Source organism: Dinoponera quadriceps, unplaced genomic scaffold (genome assembly GCF_001313825.1).
Source record: "Dinoponera quadriceps isolate SergipeBrazil2010 unplaced genomic scaffold, ASM131382v1 scaffold3, whole genome shotgun sequence".
NCBI classification, from domain to species: domain Eukaryota; kingdom Metazoa; phylum Arthropoda; class Insecta; order Hymenoptera; family Formicidae; genus Dinoponera; species Dinoponera quadriceps.
In genome coordinates, this window is record NW_014554293.1 from 1,261,824 (window position 1) to 1,277,553 (window position 15,730).

Genomic DNA, 15,730 nt, shown 5'->3' on the forward strand with positions numbered 1-15,730 from the left:
GTTAAATATTACACCGACGGCCGATTTTTGTCCGAAAAACGTGCCTTCCTACTGTGCGCCGGATGTATTTACAAAAACGAGCAAATTGCTTCAATTATACCCACTTTCGAGTCGATTGACGTGCGGTCGCTTATATTAAACGCGTTGTTTTACATTTTAGGTCATCTTCTCTACTCGCTCTTTATTAATTTATAGATTTTCTATACTCGGCCCAACGTTGGTGTACCACGATGTGCTGTCGAAGACGGTAAACTCGAACATCGCAAAAATTCTGCACCGGCCCATCAGGGAGCTGGCATTTCCGGAAAACAGTAATATGGGCGTGAGTCGAACTCGAGTCGAAATTTTAGTCCTACTTTAATCGAATTTAGTTCTATATTAAGTGTTCGAAGGTTTTCTATTGTGCTTCTTCGAAGCTACAAGTGGAAACATATTTCTGTTTTTCCTACTTGAAGACTTAACGTAGAATTTAAAATTTCGACTCGAGTACGTACATTGAAAAAGCAATAATTCAAGTATGTTGCGTTACGACCGTGATTCACTTCCTCAAAAGATACCGAAGGAATTTATTTTCTACCTGATATTTTGCCCTCTTTCTCATGAAACTTTGTTTTGAATAAAAAATATATTTCTAATGAAACTATATAAAATTTCTTCATGTAAGTAAGTTTTATCTTCACATAAGATTATATATTCTTGTTCATATATTCCTGAGAATATGAGTCTTAAATTGATACTAAATTTTTTTCCATATATGATAATAATAATAATAATAATAATAAGAACGACAATATGATTACGATTATAATTATTGATATATCTGTGTTGAAACTTTCCCGGTCTTTAGCGGGGAAATAAAGTCGTTCGCTAATCAAACGATTAACGTTTCGCTCGCAGATCTTTGTCGCTCTCGCGGTGCCGCTCGAAGATCCGCTAAGTTCGATCTCCCTGTCTTACTTCTTCGAGGCCAACTACGTTTTACCGGCGAACATAACGTTCTTCGAGCCGTGGTACGTCGGAGGAAAAAGGAGGAGAAGGCGGCGAAGTATCGACAGAGCCGCGATCTATCGAGTTCTGGAAAATAAATTCGAGAGGTAAGTTGGCGAACAAATAATCGCCGTTTACGTTAGTTAACGTGGCTTCCCCTGTACCGACGGGATCCGATATAATACTTTCACGGGGTCTTCGCATTTTCTTCATCTCCTGTCCGACGAGTTTACCGATTGGCAAATTACTCGTAAATTGCTCGCACGGTGCTCGGAATTTTCAGGTGATCGAACAATTCGAACGGTTCTGTCATTCGCTAGTTAAGCGGAATCTTCTCTCACACGTTGCACGATACTTGCACGAAATTTCTTTCAGTTTTCATCCGTAAAATAATTTTCAAATTAGCCAAAGTAGTAATAGAATGTGGGGTTTCGAAAGACATGAAAAATTTATACGGGGAACCTAAATTCATAATTATAAGGTATATCATTCGCTATCAACTTTGTTTGACATTTTCTTCATATATGTCATATTTTCGAAGATACTCGCTCGTAATCAAATATGTATTACGGAGCTAGCGTCGAGGGGTTGCTTCTCTCAACCTTCTAAACTTCCGGAAAATATTCATAAAATAGTATTACGAAATTTACGATGCGTGTGTCGAAAGTAAGGGCCGGTCGAGCATTAAAAAAAGACAAAGTGAGAGAAAAAACTTTTATTACTTATATACACACACGATTTGTACATACCTATTTTATTTTTCTACGTAGTCACTATTGCTCTCTAAGCACTTTTGGTACCAGGGAACAAGCTTTTTTTATATCCTCTGCATAAAACTCCGCCGCTTAAATGCTCAGCCAATTCACACTGCCGCTTTAAACTCTTCACTCTCCTTGAATCGTTGAGAACCAAGTTACTTCTTTAGGTAAAGGAAGATGTGAAAATCACTCGGTGAGAGGTCTGGACTGTGAGGAGGATACTGAAAAAATTTCTATCGGCAGATAACAATACTTTGCCTCCTTTTAATGTCCGATCGACCCTTATTTTTCAAAGGCACCTCGTAAATTCATAGTTACAAAGTATATCTTATATTACGCAATTTTCTCTGGCATTTTCTCATATATTTCACATTTTCAAAGATATTCGCGCTTAAATATGTGTTATGTGCTAGCTCCGTGAGATTAGTTTTCTCAATCTCTAAATGACCAGGAAAACATTTATAAACAAAACGTTGCAAAATCTAAATTCACAGTTATAAAGTATATTTTATATCATACAGTTTAAAATATTTTCCTATATATCTCACATTATCAAAAATATTTAGACGTAGCAAATATATGTTATGGAACTAATATCGAGTAGTTGATTCTTTCAATCTTCCAATCTCCGGGAAAAAGCTTACAAAAAAATGTTGCGAAATTTAAATTCACAGTTATAAAGTACATCTTATACCATGTAATTTTATCTAAGATATTTTCTCATATATCTCACATTGTCAAAGGTATTCGTTCGTGATAAAAAATATGTTATGGAACTAGTGTCGAGGGGTTGGCTCTTTTAGTCTTTTAAACCTGAAAAAAACGCTCATAAAGTATTGCGAAATTTAAATGCTTGTAAAGTACATTTTATATCGTGCAATTTTGTCAACATTTTCTCATATATCTCACATTTTTCAAGATATTCGCTCGTGATCAAATATATGTTATGGCCAGCTTCGAGGGGTTGGTTCTCTCCATCCATCTGAACGCCCGGGGAGACGCTGATAAAAAAAAAAATTCTGCGAAATCTAAATTCACAGTTATAAAGTACGTTTCATACCAAAGCAATTTTGTCTACCGACATTCTCTCACATACCTCGCATTTTCCAAGATATTCACTCGTGAGCGAATATGCGTTGTGGAATTAATTTCAAGGGGTTGATACTCTACCAGCTCCTAAACGCCGGAGGAAACGCTCCTAAAAGATAAATACACGTGTCTTATTCTTAGCTGTTCAACAATATATCGGAGCGTCGTCAGAATCGGCGAGTGACACTTCCAGACTTTTCCTTGTGAAATAAACAACGACGGGATCGATCGCTGCGGTCTATTATCGCGGGTATCAGCGCCTGTGAGGGCGTACTCGGCAGGAGTTTTATCGTGACGCTCGCGGAACAGAAGGAAAAATCAACGAGGCTTCCAGGCAAATGCACCGCCGGCTCCTCCGTTTTACGAGCACTCGGGGCACGTGGGAATTGCGTTACACGTCGCCCGGCTCGGCTCTGCCGTAGCCGCCGGTATTGTACGTAGACACGAATTACGTATGCGCGCGCGAGCCTTCGATCCGGGTATTTAGAGAATCGTAAAACGCGGAAAGAACAAACCGACGTCGGAACGACGAGCCCGCGCGATTCGTCCTCGAACCACCGTCCCCCGATCTCCGCTCTTTCACGTGATTTTTCCTCCAACGTTCCTTCTTCCACGTCGCAGCACCGGCTACTCCGGACGGGAATGCCTGCTGAGAGCGATCTGCGAGACCTCGGAATTCCCGCTGCAACACAACGGGGTGATCGGCGACATCGTGCATGTGCTTTTTACGTAAGTTCCGTTACGTTTCTTATCCCTTTGTGTTACGAACTTTTGTATCGGACTGATTCTTTTTGAAACTTAGTAACCAGGAATTTTTCGGGTCGCTGATTACGAATTCGGAGGTCAGAATTTTAAAATAATATATAATAATTAAGAACTGAGCGGGAAAGAGTGGGACTCTCGATCCCTCCATGCCGCATAGGGTCAATCTTGTGATATTTACCGACGGAGATGTCGGTAATTATCGAAAAATCGGTGATTGGAATTAATTGGCATTTCATGCCATTCGTCGCACAGGTGTGACGCGCGGATTTTCACCGGGCACCGACGTCACGTACGTGCGACAGCGAGAATTTTTCATTGCATGTCCGCATAGACAAATTAAGTATGTTTTATATTACACAAAAAGGGGACAAAAAGTCTCCTTTTAAAGCCAAAGCGGACGGTTTCCTAGATGAACGGCGGTAACGATCGCGCTAAGATACCTCGACGACCCGTCGTATACGTAAAACCGACCTCACCGACGAGGTAAGAGTAAAGGCCGCCAACTGCATGGGACCTGGAATATGTGAAAAATTTCACTGTTTAATAACCTCTCACCGGAATTTTGCGTTAAATTAACATAAAGTAAAGTAACGTAGATGATAAATTAACGTGGATGAGGTTAACACAGAGAAATGCAGTTTCACTAGTATCTAATATCAGATGTGTAAATCGATGCCTTTAGTTTTTATCCATTTCTAATAATCGCTTAATAACTACTTAAATCTGGATATTTCTTTTATTTTTTAAATTTCTTTAATTTCTAAAATTAATATTTATCATAGGTTCAAGTTTTTTTTATACGGGATAACTAAGAGATAAAGAGCGACGCCACGCAATAATCGAACAAGAAGTGATGTGCTTTCAATGCGACTCAACCGCATTCTTAAAAAAGACAAAGAAAACCGATATCGCTTTTCTTCACCTCCGGGCTTCTACGGGTCCTTTGGACGGTCACGAAAACCTACCTAAAGCTGACAGTTAACAGTACCTCGTCAGTGCCGACCTCTTCCTTTTCGTCGTCGTGAGCGATTCTCCGGTTAATGACTGGACTCCACCGCCGGCTGACTACCGTTCGATCGAGCGGCGCATAAAACACGCCGAAGGATGCAGACGCGAATTTCCTCCCGTTGCTTTTGTGAAAAAAGGATAGGAGTGCCGGCGGCGGTCTCTTTTCTTTTTTTTCTCCGGGAGTGCTACGTTCCAAGGCGCTGCAAATTGGAGTAGATACGCGCCGTGGAAAAGCAAATTTGGCTTCCTTGCAGCAACCCTCCCAACCCATAGACGTGCATCCGCTTCGCTCCGCTTCGACTGGCTCTCGCGGACGAATAAGCTCTCCAGTCAGGGACGTATGAATAAAGGACGCGAACCCGCGGGCGAAAACGACATTGTCGTCGTCGTTGTCGTCGTGGTAGTCGTTGGCAAGCTTCTCGCTCGTTGCCACGGCGAATGAACGAGAAGTTTCCATCGTGTAATGCGCAGAATCGCGCGTCCCTCGATTGCGCCGCAAAAGCAACTTCAACGCTAATTTTGTCATAATTAATTTGATGCAAACCTGGCCCAGTGACGATCTTTTCGGCGCTCGGAAAGCAACAGGGAGATTCATAAACCTGTGTTAACAGTCGTTATTTGAAGCTTGTCTCAAGTGAAGCGCAAATTTAAATACTTGAATGTTGAGATCTATTTTAGATTTGAATTTTGCGTTTAGAAGTAAATTTCTCAGTTCAATCGCGATTATAAACGCGATGTCACCGTACACTACATCATTCAAATGAACATCCAAATTTAACTCTGATAAGACATTAACCCTCGAATAACAAGGTCGGGTCGGATTCGACCGGATCCATATTCTAATGATTCCGCGCACGTGCTAGTGAAGCGTTATATTTCAGATATTTTACATATTTCGCGATATATTCTGTTTATTTTTTAACGTTTTCTACTTATTGTGAAAATAAAAAGTGCCTAGTTGAGGAAATTAGTTGAATAATTATAAAATACTTTTACCGGTCGGATCCGACCCATCTTGTTACACGTGTGACTGCATGAATTTTGTTATTCGAGGGTCATTAATAATTTTGTTTCACGCAAGATACGCAGATCTGAATATTTAAAGTTAGATCTGAGTTTCTCCGTCGAATCTCATGACACACGTATATTTGCGATCGCGATTCCACTTACATCTAATTCTAAATTCGACTCTGGTTTTCTCACTTGAGAGGTCTGTTTGTTTTAACTGAACTAGTGTTGCACCAGGAACTTCGTTCCTTTTCCCTTCACAACTAGGTTATACACTTGTTTCACTTTAAAGGCAAAAAGTGCAATCTAGTTCGGCTAAAACGTACAAAATAAAGTTTCAGGTAACGACTATCGGCATTATAGTTTGGAAACCGTTTTACACCATTTTTCCGTGAATCTGTTCGATTTCTATCTCAAGGGTATAAAAATTCGTTCAGAAAAATTCACGTGTGTTCGCTTAAAACCTGCTACATTTACATTTTTCCGTAAAGAAGATAAAAACCAAAAATATCCGCAGAAAAATGGGGAAAAAACGGATCTCTTCCGAAACTTTACAATTATCCCACACAGCACACTTTATCTGATGGACGTCCTGTGTATGTCCTATAAATGTTCTTGGAATGTCATTAGGATATTCCTTGGATGTCTATGTTGTATGAGATAATAATACACATTACAGCGTGCATTTTTATAAGAATTTTTCACCAAGTATAAAGCCCCTTTTAAACTCTTCACCTATTATCAAATTTAGCTTAGTCTTAGAGAAAATTAAAAAAAAAATAGCAACCTGTCACGTAAGTGTGTCAATGCAAGTTGTTTGAAAAAACCACTTTTTCCATTTTTTACTCAGAAAGAAACCGAAAAGATTCAAGGGAAATCTTGAAAAATTCGGAGTTTTTCCAATTTTTGTCATTCATTTGCGGAAAGAAACTGAAAAATCCGGGAGGATTTAAACAAAAAAAAAACTGGATTTTTCTCCAAGCTTTCAAGACGATAATATAATTAAATTCAGACCCGAGTGTCTCGCATGAGGTAAGTTTCAAAGAACGACTGTTTACACGTAAACTTGGATCACGCTGACTCGCAATTTTGTAATCGTCACTGCTGCTATCGAAAGGACGTGAGCGAGGCGGGCGTTTTCCGTCCTGAGGAAGCTTTCGTTCTTCGAGCTGCGGCGAAATACGCGGTCTGCGCGAAGTACAAATGACGGGAAAGGAACGGTTGTGGTCTCCTGAAGATTCTTGTATTTCGGCTCAAGGCACGCGGGGCGCCTCCGCGCATTGTCGTTTTCATCGCCGCGACAATGCACGGCTTCCCCCTCCTTCCCCCCCTTCTCATTCTCTCTCTCTTTCTCTCCCTACGCGAAGCCAGAAAACGTTCCACGCAGGAACAGCGGGAAAAAGAACACAAAGGAAGCTCGTTTCGCCTCTTCTTTCTTAGCGCCGCGCCAGCTACTACATTGATGCATTATTACACCCAACCCCGGATGCATCTTCATCTTTTTGACTACCAGAAGAAACGTGAAATTATAACGGTGGACTCCGTCTCTTCCCGCAAACTGTCGCGACCGCGGGAGAGAGAAAGAGAGAGAGAGAGAGAGGGAGGAAGAGGGGAAGGAAAAGAGAGATCTCTCTTGGCGAATCGCCGATCGTTGGAGACCGGAATAAGCGACCGGCGAATCTCGCTGTTATACACACCGAAAACGACTAGAACCGCCACTTCTTTGCCTTGATATCGGGAAAAGTTCGCGCCGTTCCTTGCATCCCGTCCGCCCGCCGTGTGATGCGCGTTGCATCGCCACGTTATTAAAATATCTCAGTCGCTGTATAAGTTGCCGGAATTTGGCAAAGCTATTTTTTCATTATTTCTTTACCGGGCGAAACGTCGAATATTTCGTTCAGCCGGTGGTAGACACGCGCAAGCAAAGGAAGTCGCCGAGTTATGCCGGCCCTAAATTTTAATAAAGCTGATAATGAGCCTTCGAAACACCCGGCGTTCCGTCACTGGGTAGCGCAGGTTGGTATGCTCTTTGAATACTCCGTAGGAACGCCCTAGTCGAAATTTTGATGCTACTTTGACGCATTTAAGGTAGTATTATATTACCGTAGTTGTATCGTGGAGCTCCGGATTTTAGACGGTATTAAGGGGCTTCTTCGTGTATAAGTTTATTATCTACCGAAAAAAAATACTTTCTTTACTAAAATACTTATTTTAAAAACAGAATGGTCATGGATTCTCAAATTTTTGCATAATGTCTCTATATTAGCTCTATAATATTACAGTAGATTTTCATTAAAATCCTAAATGTGATTTGGAAGAAATAAAGGTTTAACACAGGACCAAGATTTCGACTCGGGCACCGGAGTGCATCCTCGTTTCCATCCTGCAAACCTCTAAAAACTCGGCAAATATCACCGTGGTAGGAGAATAAAAGAAGAATATTTTTCGCGCTCGGTTCGTCTTCCACGAGATATTCAGGATTTATCGTCCCTCTCCTCGAAAGTACTCGCATACCTTCCCCGCGAAAAACAAAGGAGAGGATTGCGGAAGAAAGACGGATCGACGAAAGAGGTGACAAGAAAGAGGGAGGAAGAGGGAGCGAGAGAGAAGAGACGTGAGAAATAAAAGTCCAATAAACCGATCGTATCGCCGTATCGCTGCGAAACGATGTAACAAAAGCCGATATATGCACATATACATTGTATAAAAAATTCGGCTCTGCCGCTGGCAAAATCGTTCTCCTCGGAATGACGACTTTTCGACTTTTTTTTTTTTTTCAACGAGATACCGTTCCCCGACCGCCTTCGGCGATTTCTCCGCCGGAAACGCGACATCCCCCGATCGTCGTGCGAGCGCAATTCAATTATATCGCGAAATTATTTTCTGATTTTCAGTCCGAGCAGCTCGAGACGCGAGGAATTGCCGCGAGACGTTTCCGAGGCTGAACTGGTCGGTCGTAACGGAAGCTGCTCCAAGTACCAACCGCGATGCCCACTGGGACTCTTCGATTTGATCGGAGTTCTAGCGTGATACCGGAAAAATCGTCGCAGTTTGCCATGTTACTCTCGCAAAGCAAACACCCTAATTGCGCCGCTGTTTGAGAGCGCCCTTGGGTGGCTGCCGAATGTAGAACACGGTCTGACGTACACACAGGCGCAATGGGAAATTCCAACGAGGCAAAATGTCGGAAGGAAATGCGAACGACGGAAAATCGAAGATCGCGCGTGCATCGTGCGTGATGGAGGAGGAATTCGATTAAATCATCATTCTCGAATGAAACGATATCCCGGGCAATATTTGTCCCGTGTAATCATTGTTCCGGGTAATAATTGCGTCTGTCTTACTGAGATATTCACTGAGATGCGAGTGTTGTATGGATAGTATTAGCTTCGAAATAATTACACATAGAGAATAAGCTTTCTTTGGATTTAGTATGATATAAACAACATAATTTAATGTCATATATTATTTTGTTGGAATGAAAATGTTTCACTAGAATAAGCCATGTTGTTTAATGTAAACAAAAACACAGTATTATTTAGAGGGAATAATATTTCGTTCTCAAGAAAAAATTTATTTTATTATATATTAAATATTGTTCCACTAAAACAAAAAGAAGTTCTTTAATATTTTATTAACACAGTGTTACTTATTTCAAATAACTTATATAATGTTTGGACGAAAATAGATATTTAAAAAGAAATAAAAATATAGATATGAAAAGACAATAAAAAGAAATATATTATTTGACATAAAGATATTTATTGTTTGAGAAACCAAACAATTCTGTTTTAATCAAAGAAATATTATTAAATCCAAAAAAGTTTCTTTCTTTGATTAGACAGTAAAATGATGTTGATAATGTATCAACCTTGCTTGTTCGTTTCTAATGAAATTATGCGCGCTACACGAGGAAAAGTTTGATTGAATTTACTTGTCAATGAACAAATTAAACGCAAACGTTTTAGTTTGTTCATCGTCAGGTAAACTAAACTTATTTCCCCTGTATTTCACTGAGAGAAAAGATCGCTCAATTCGCTGCAAATTCGAATTATTTTCAGCACCGACCATGTTTTCGTTGTTTTAACGAAAAAATAGCAACAGCAACGTACACACATGAAATTATTATTAATTATTACATTATAGTAATGCTCACCTCAAAAATATGTTTTTTTACTGTAATGATCTCACCGTGCGGTTATAGTCAAATGCTGAACATACTTTTTTTCAGTGTTGATTAATCCTTGCATTTCGCAGGACACATTATCATTTTTATTTCCATACAAGTAGCCGTACAAGTATGCGTACAAGCGCCCCTACAAAATGTATTTCGAGAAAAACTATGTGGCTTGAAATGACGTGGCTCGAATTCACACACCGAGGGAATATTGTATGTGTGTGTGTGTGTGGCTTTTTCATATAAATTTATTTAAATTTTACCGTGCTTCCTAACAGTGATAGACTGTCAGCAGAATTCATCTTGCTAAGGGATGTAATGCACTTTTTAATAGTAGACTTTAGCTCACTAAAATATAAACAGCATGTATAAAAGGGAAGGATAATAAACGGAGGTAGAGGCAATGTCAATATGTACCTCGGTTGTAACATTCTAAGTTGATAATTTATAACAAGGTCGTCTATATCAATAATTTCTATATTAATACCTCTCGCTGTGAAGTACTCTCCGTGTACCGTTTATATTCCCAGTTTAACGTCTTCCCCGAGAACATTCCGCGCAGCGAGCGGGAGGAAACGGAGAAGCCATGAAAAGAGAAACGACGAATGCGATATTATCGAATTATCGCGGCCGAACGTATTTATATACTCGCTCGTAATCGCCGTGCGATCGTAAATCTCGAATGGACGAAGGATAAGAGTTACTGCCGTATTTCTCCGCCTTGGCCCCGGTATCTGCTCCTGAGAGCTGGCTCCGCGTTAGAGTTATTTCGCGTGCTGCCGGCTGGGGAAAATCCCGTTGAAAAAATTACATCGCGGAACGTTGTCCGAGTAGCTCTCGGACGGTGCGCGCGATTCATCGAGCCGGACGACTGTTAAATCGTTTAAAGTTCGACAAAAAGAAAGAAAGGAAGAAAGAAATTTCGGCCGGGCGAGTCTTGAATTTTTCTAACCGCCACCTTGCCGGGAGCAGGCGCGGGAAGACTGCGAGAATTCGCGCGCGCAGAAAAGCCCGTCGGACGATAGCTCGGCGAGTGAAATGCCGCAAAGAAATTCCTTCCGGAGTTCGGGACGTCCCTGTCAAATTCCCAAGTTTATAGCCGAAGTTTCCGAAAATGCACTAAATTTTACAACCATCACGAACAGGGTAAGAAGAGCCCGGGGATTCCGACGGGCCGGCAAAGCCGAGAATTTTACAGCAGCGTCGAAGTCGCGAAAACTCCGGTCGCTCTGCATTAGAGATTTAAAAAGCGACACTCGCCCTGCCGCCGCCGGCGAATTGTTCACGCGCGTCATACACGCGAATTCCGCGTCCTGGGCCCGCCGTGGATCCTTCCTCGAGCACGCTCGTTTCCGCGCAAATCGATACACCCGAAAAGCCAGCAACCCGAAACGTGCGCCCGCCGACGTGGCGGAAATATTCGAATCGCGCGAAGATAGGGTTGCTCCTCTTTATGGACGAGCGCCCTTCAGAAAATTCTATACACGTGCAACGCACTCCTCGGCAAAAACTTCACGGTGCCCGGGAGAAGTTATGAAGTCGTAAATGTTGAGTTTGCAGGAGGAGTACATTCTCAGACATTCGTACGTCTCTTTAACATTCTCCGCGTCGATCCTACCATCGGCGTGGAGGGATCGTCTTCCGAGGTAGACGAACTCGGTAGACGAAGGAAATTCCCGAGCGAGCTGTTCTCGTTAAGCAACACAAATTTACTCATATGTTTATTCGCGAATGAACATCGCGGTTTCGCTCGTTGATTTTAACCCGTCGCTTCAAGTCATTCGCGACACGGGGACGCCGTCGTTGAGAGTTTTCAGGGGTCGGAAGCCGGCTCTGATCGAAACCAGGTGTTCTGTGATTAGATACTTGGGAGGCATTAGGAGGATTTGTAAAGGATTTGTGAAAATTCGCCAGGCGAAAGATAGGCGATAAAATTCGATAAATTAAGCTCCGTCGAAACACAAATAATATGGTAAAGAACCAATAAGAACCTGCGCACCGGCTTCACGGTGCTATAATGAAGCAAATAAAACTGTTGTTTCCTTTCAATATTCAATATAATCGGGATAAAATTACAGAAAAAATATCCAGATGTTTCGGCTCTCTCACGTATCAATAGTGAAATAAAATCTTTTTACAGAGGAAAGTATATGTCAAAACTTAAATCAGACGTTTCCCCGAACTCAGCAATAATGAAAGCAAAGGAAGAAGAGTAATATAATGGTGAATAACGTATTCTTTCACCCGCGATGTAAAAGGTATTGTAGATCCGCTGTGTACGTTAAACCGAGGTGAACTCGGCGCATACATTTTTACACTGTCAAACATTCTTAATTTCTCACAGTAAAAATTTAATACACGAATATCTTGTGCTCGGCTCTAATTGACCGGGTATTCGCGTTGTATGACACTTAACCTTCGCTGGCGTATTTATTTTTACTGTTTATTCCGACACAGTGATAATCTTACTTAAAGATCTATAGATGTACACATAGTATACAGATATTGTAGTTTTGAATGTGCAAAAAGCAAAATTTGTCGCAATCATTATCTTTAAAGTAGATCATTTAAGGGGGAAGAAAGTGTATCTTTTTTGTTCATATTGACCTAAATCACAAATATATGACGAATGAGACATATGCATTATTTTAAAGTATTATAATTTTATACTTAATTATGCAGAGTTGTGTGTCGTTTATCATATTTGAATAAAATCGCCCAAACCTTGGATATAGAGGCCTTGGCTAATATTTTCTCAGAACTTGTTGCTTTAGTACATGATAGACTCATCGATTTAGTAAGACGAAATATCCGACAAACATTTTCGACAGACGTTGTTCCTGAATTAAACGTCAGTCATGTAACGTGTTGCAAGAGACTGGCACACGTAAATGAGAAATATACACAAAGGAAAATAACAGGCGATATGTTTGGAGTGACAATGGCGAAGAATAGCTCACTCCCAAATGCAATGTAAAATTGCGAAACTTCGAAATGATGATTGTACATCTCAGGAACTACATGCGACTTCGCGTTCATTCAAGATACAAACATCTCTGGATTCCATTCTGAGTGTACAACATTCATCAGAATTAAAGTAACCGGTAAGGTGTGTCTTATAAATAATTATCGACAACTTGTTAAATAATATATGAAATAATTAGAGGCAATTCGTGTGAATAATTACCGACAATTAACTTCGTAATTGATTATCGATGAAAGATTTGTTTCCGGAAGTGTTCACAATGCATCACGAAATATAAGGTAAAGGTAAAATGTCCCAATTAGTGAAAATCGCATCTGTCCTTCTTAATAAATGATTTCCAATCCAATCCGATATGATTTACCAATATGTGACATTCGAATAATGATTTTTGCCTGCCAGTAATAAAACTGTCCGTACGTTCGTCATCTGTTAGTAACATAAACACACATACGTCACACAAATTGGAACAAAATTAAAGTTACATGTCACTAAACAGTATCTCCGTCGCTTTTGAGAACATATACTCTAAATTCATGAAAATTTTATCAGGCTGTTAAAAAAGCTTTGTCAGTTTCTCGTATGTGTTTCTTTGCAGTTGACTTTCTGCTACTCTTTGATAGTCTTTGTTCTCAGACTCGTGATGAAAAAACTGACAGGACTTTTGTAACAATCTAATATTACAAATTTGAAGAAATTTCATACAATTATAAATACCAAATGTTCCAGCCTTCGGGCAAAATTATTATTATTATATACTTTTAACGCGCATAACATTATAATATAATATATTAATTGGTTTTCACGATGAAGTTGCTTTGTCACTAATTGAGACATCCACCATGTATTAATCATGAGCAAGTAAAAGGGCTCTCTGTACGCTGCGAGTTGTGGCGGATCACTCGAACATGATACGCGAGCGATTATCGAGCGGCGCCCGCTGTGGAGAGGCAGAACTCGACGCTCGGCTCGGTCATCTGGATCTAAGGAGATACAGACAGCACCGGACGGCCCGAAGCGATCGAGCAAATGTCCCGTCATCGTGTCGCACGATGAATGATGTCTGCCGAGACAAATGAGGGTTCCCTAAGAGCAACCGTGTCGCGGACAGCGAGTGTCCGCGCCTCACCGTATTATACAGACTGTTCTCCGTAAGTTCCATCATTCAAAACAGTTTTGACAGCTAATTGAGAAACTTGCGGGATAAAGTGGGCCGTCGTGTCGCGCGAGCGCGCTCGACGAGAAGGTGTCGAATTTAGCGAGCGACGCGACCCCCAGATAAGTCCGCCGCCATTCGTGCAAATATTCATGCTCGCTCGAATGCAGACGACGAAATGAGAACGAACGGTGTGTACGTGAGAAAGAGCGAATTTTTCGTTTATCAGAAAATCATCAGAAATGAAATCTCCATTTTGGACGTCTTTTCTTCAGTCATCGTTGTCAGCTCGATACCTCCCTCGCGCTCTTGTCTATGCGTGCAGTCGTGTATAGGCAAATGCGTGTGACGTGAGCGCGCGTGTGTGTGTGTGTGTTCGTTTATCCGTCAAATAAACACACGTTACTCGCTCCCGGCGGTTGACATTTTTCTCCGGCTGCGACGGAAGAACGGGGGTAAAGTGACGAATGAGGGAGAAATTGGATTGAGTTTGCCGAGAGGCCGCCGTGGATCCTTAAGTGTCTGCGACAATGGTCTCCGCTAAGAAGTCTCCCTCCTTTAAGCAACCCCCGATAATTCGGTATTTTGGCCCCGGAGGAGAAGCAGATTCGAAGCATACGTGACGATTTTAGAAATTCTAAATACTCTACACGCACACACATACACATATAAGGCAACATGCACGACAACGTTATCAGTAGTGTCTACTTTCGAGTATAATCAGGGAACGAAGATCGACGACATTTTGTATCTCGAAACGTTTACGAGTTCTAAGGTCTGTGTTAATAGTCGTTACTTGAAATTGTCTCACGCGAGATACTCAGACCTGAATTCAGAGTTAGGTCTGAGAATTTTCAGTCGAATCGTATGATATACAGAGTATCCTGAGACTCGTGATCTTAATTTAAACCGAGAGGTTCTCTGCGAAATGTAGAGTCAACTTTTCCTCAGCGAGAAAAACGTTGGGATATCAATAGTATCCGAGATACAAAGCGATGGAAAAAGTGGGGCTTCTCGGGAACTAAGTTTCAGGCAATCAAGCGGATAACAAATTGATCTTCTTCGATCGATTTCAAGTAGACTTAACTTTAATAGAATTTTACTTTGGGACTTAACTGCAAATACGTTACGTTAAACATTGAAAAGTCGCCATGAATAATGATCTCCTTTGACATTTTCGATAAAGATAAATTGTCTCTGAATTGAGCCTACGAGCCTGTGAGTGAAACTAAGAACACGAAATCTGCGACACCTTGGTATATAACATATTTATAATCGGGATTCAATTGAAAAAATCATCTAAAACGTATTGACGAGTCGTCACTTGAAACTTGTCTCAAACTCAGACTTGCGATTAAAGTCAAATGTGAACTTTCTAATAAATTTGCGCGATTGCAAATATAATGTCACGTGTATCGTACACAGTAAAGATTTTGTGTTAAAAACAGTTCACTGAAATTTTGATTGAAATGAGAAATTTTGGTGAATGAGAAATTTGATTGTAAATTTTGTTTCCACCGACACTGACATGTCGACAAGGTGAACGTGTTAATTAAAAATATTAAATGTTATATATGTGTACTTTTTGACAGATTCCCCCGTGTTAAAGTAACGGCATCTCAAAAATTTTCCACTCTGTATAGTTCAACTGAAACATTCAGATCTAACATTGAATTCAGATCTGAGTATCTCATGTGTGCATGCGTGTGTGTGACAAGTTTCACACGAAGACCCGTTAATACAGACCCGAGTTCAAATGCGAGTGTGTCACTCGAGGCAAGTTCCGAACTACTGATTTA

At 40.8% G+C, this 15,730-nt stretch overlaps 1 protein-coding gene across 1 annotated transcript; it reads left to right on the top strand.

Annotated features, from left to right (window-relative positions):
* Positions 1 to 316: 316 nt before the first annotated feature.
* Positions 317 to 8,645, top strand: LOC106742206. The gene is made up of 4 exons (XM_014614943.1): positions 317 to 322; positions 898 to 1,094; positions 3,456 to 3,563; positions 8,510 to 8,645. Exons 1-4 carry the CDS (start codon positions 317 to 319, stop codon positions 8,643 to 8,645), a joined length of 447 nt encoding a protein of 148 aa, XP_014470429.1.
* The last annotated feature ends 7,085 nt before the right edge of the window (positions 8,646 to 15,730 follow it).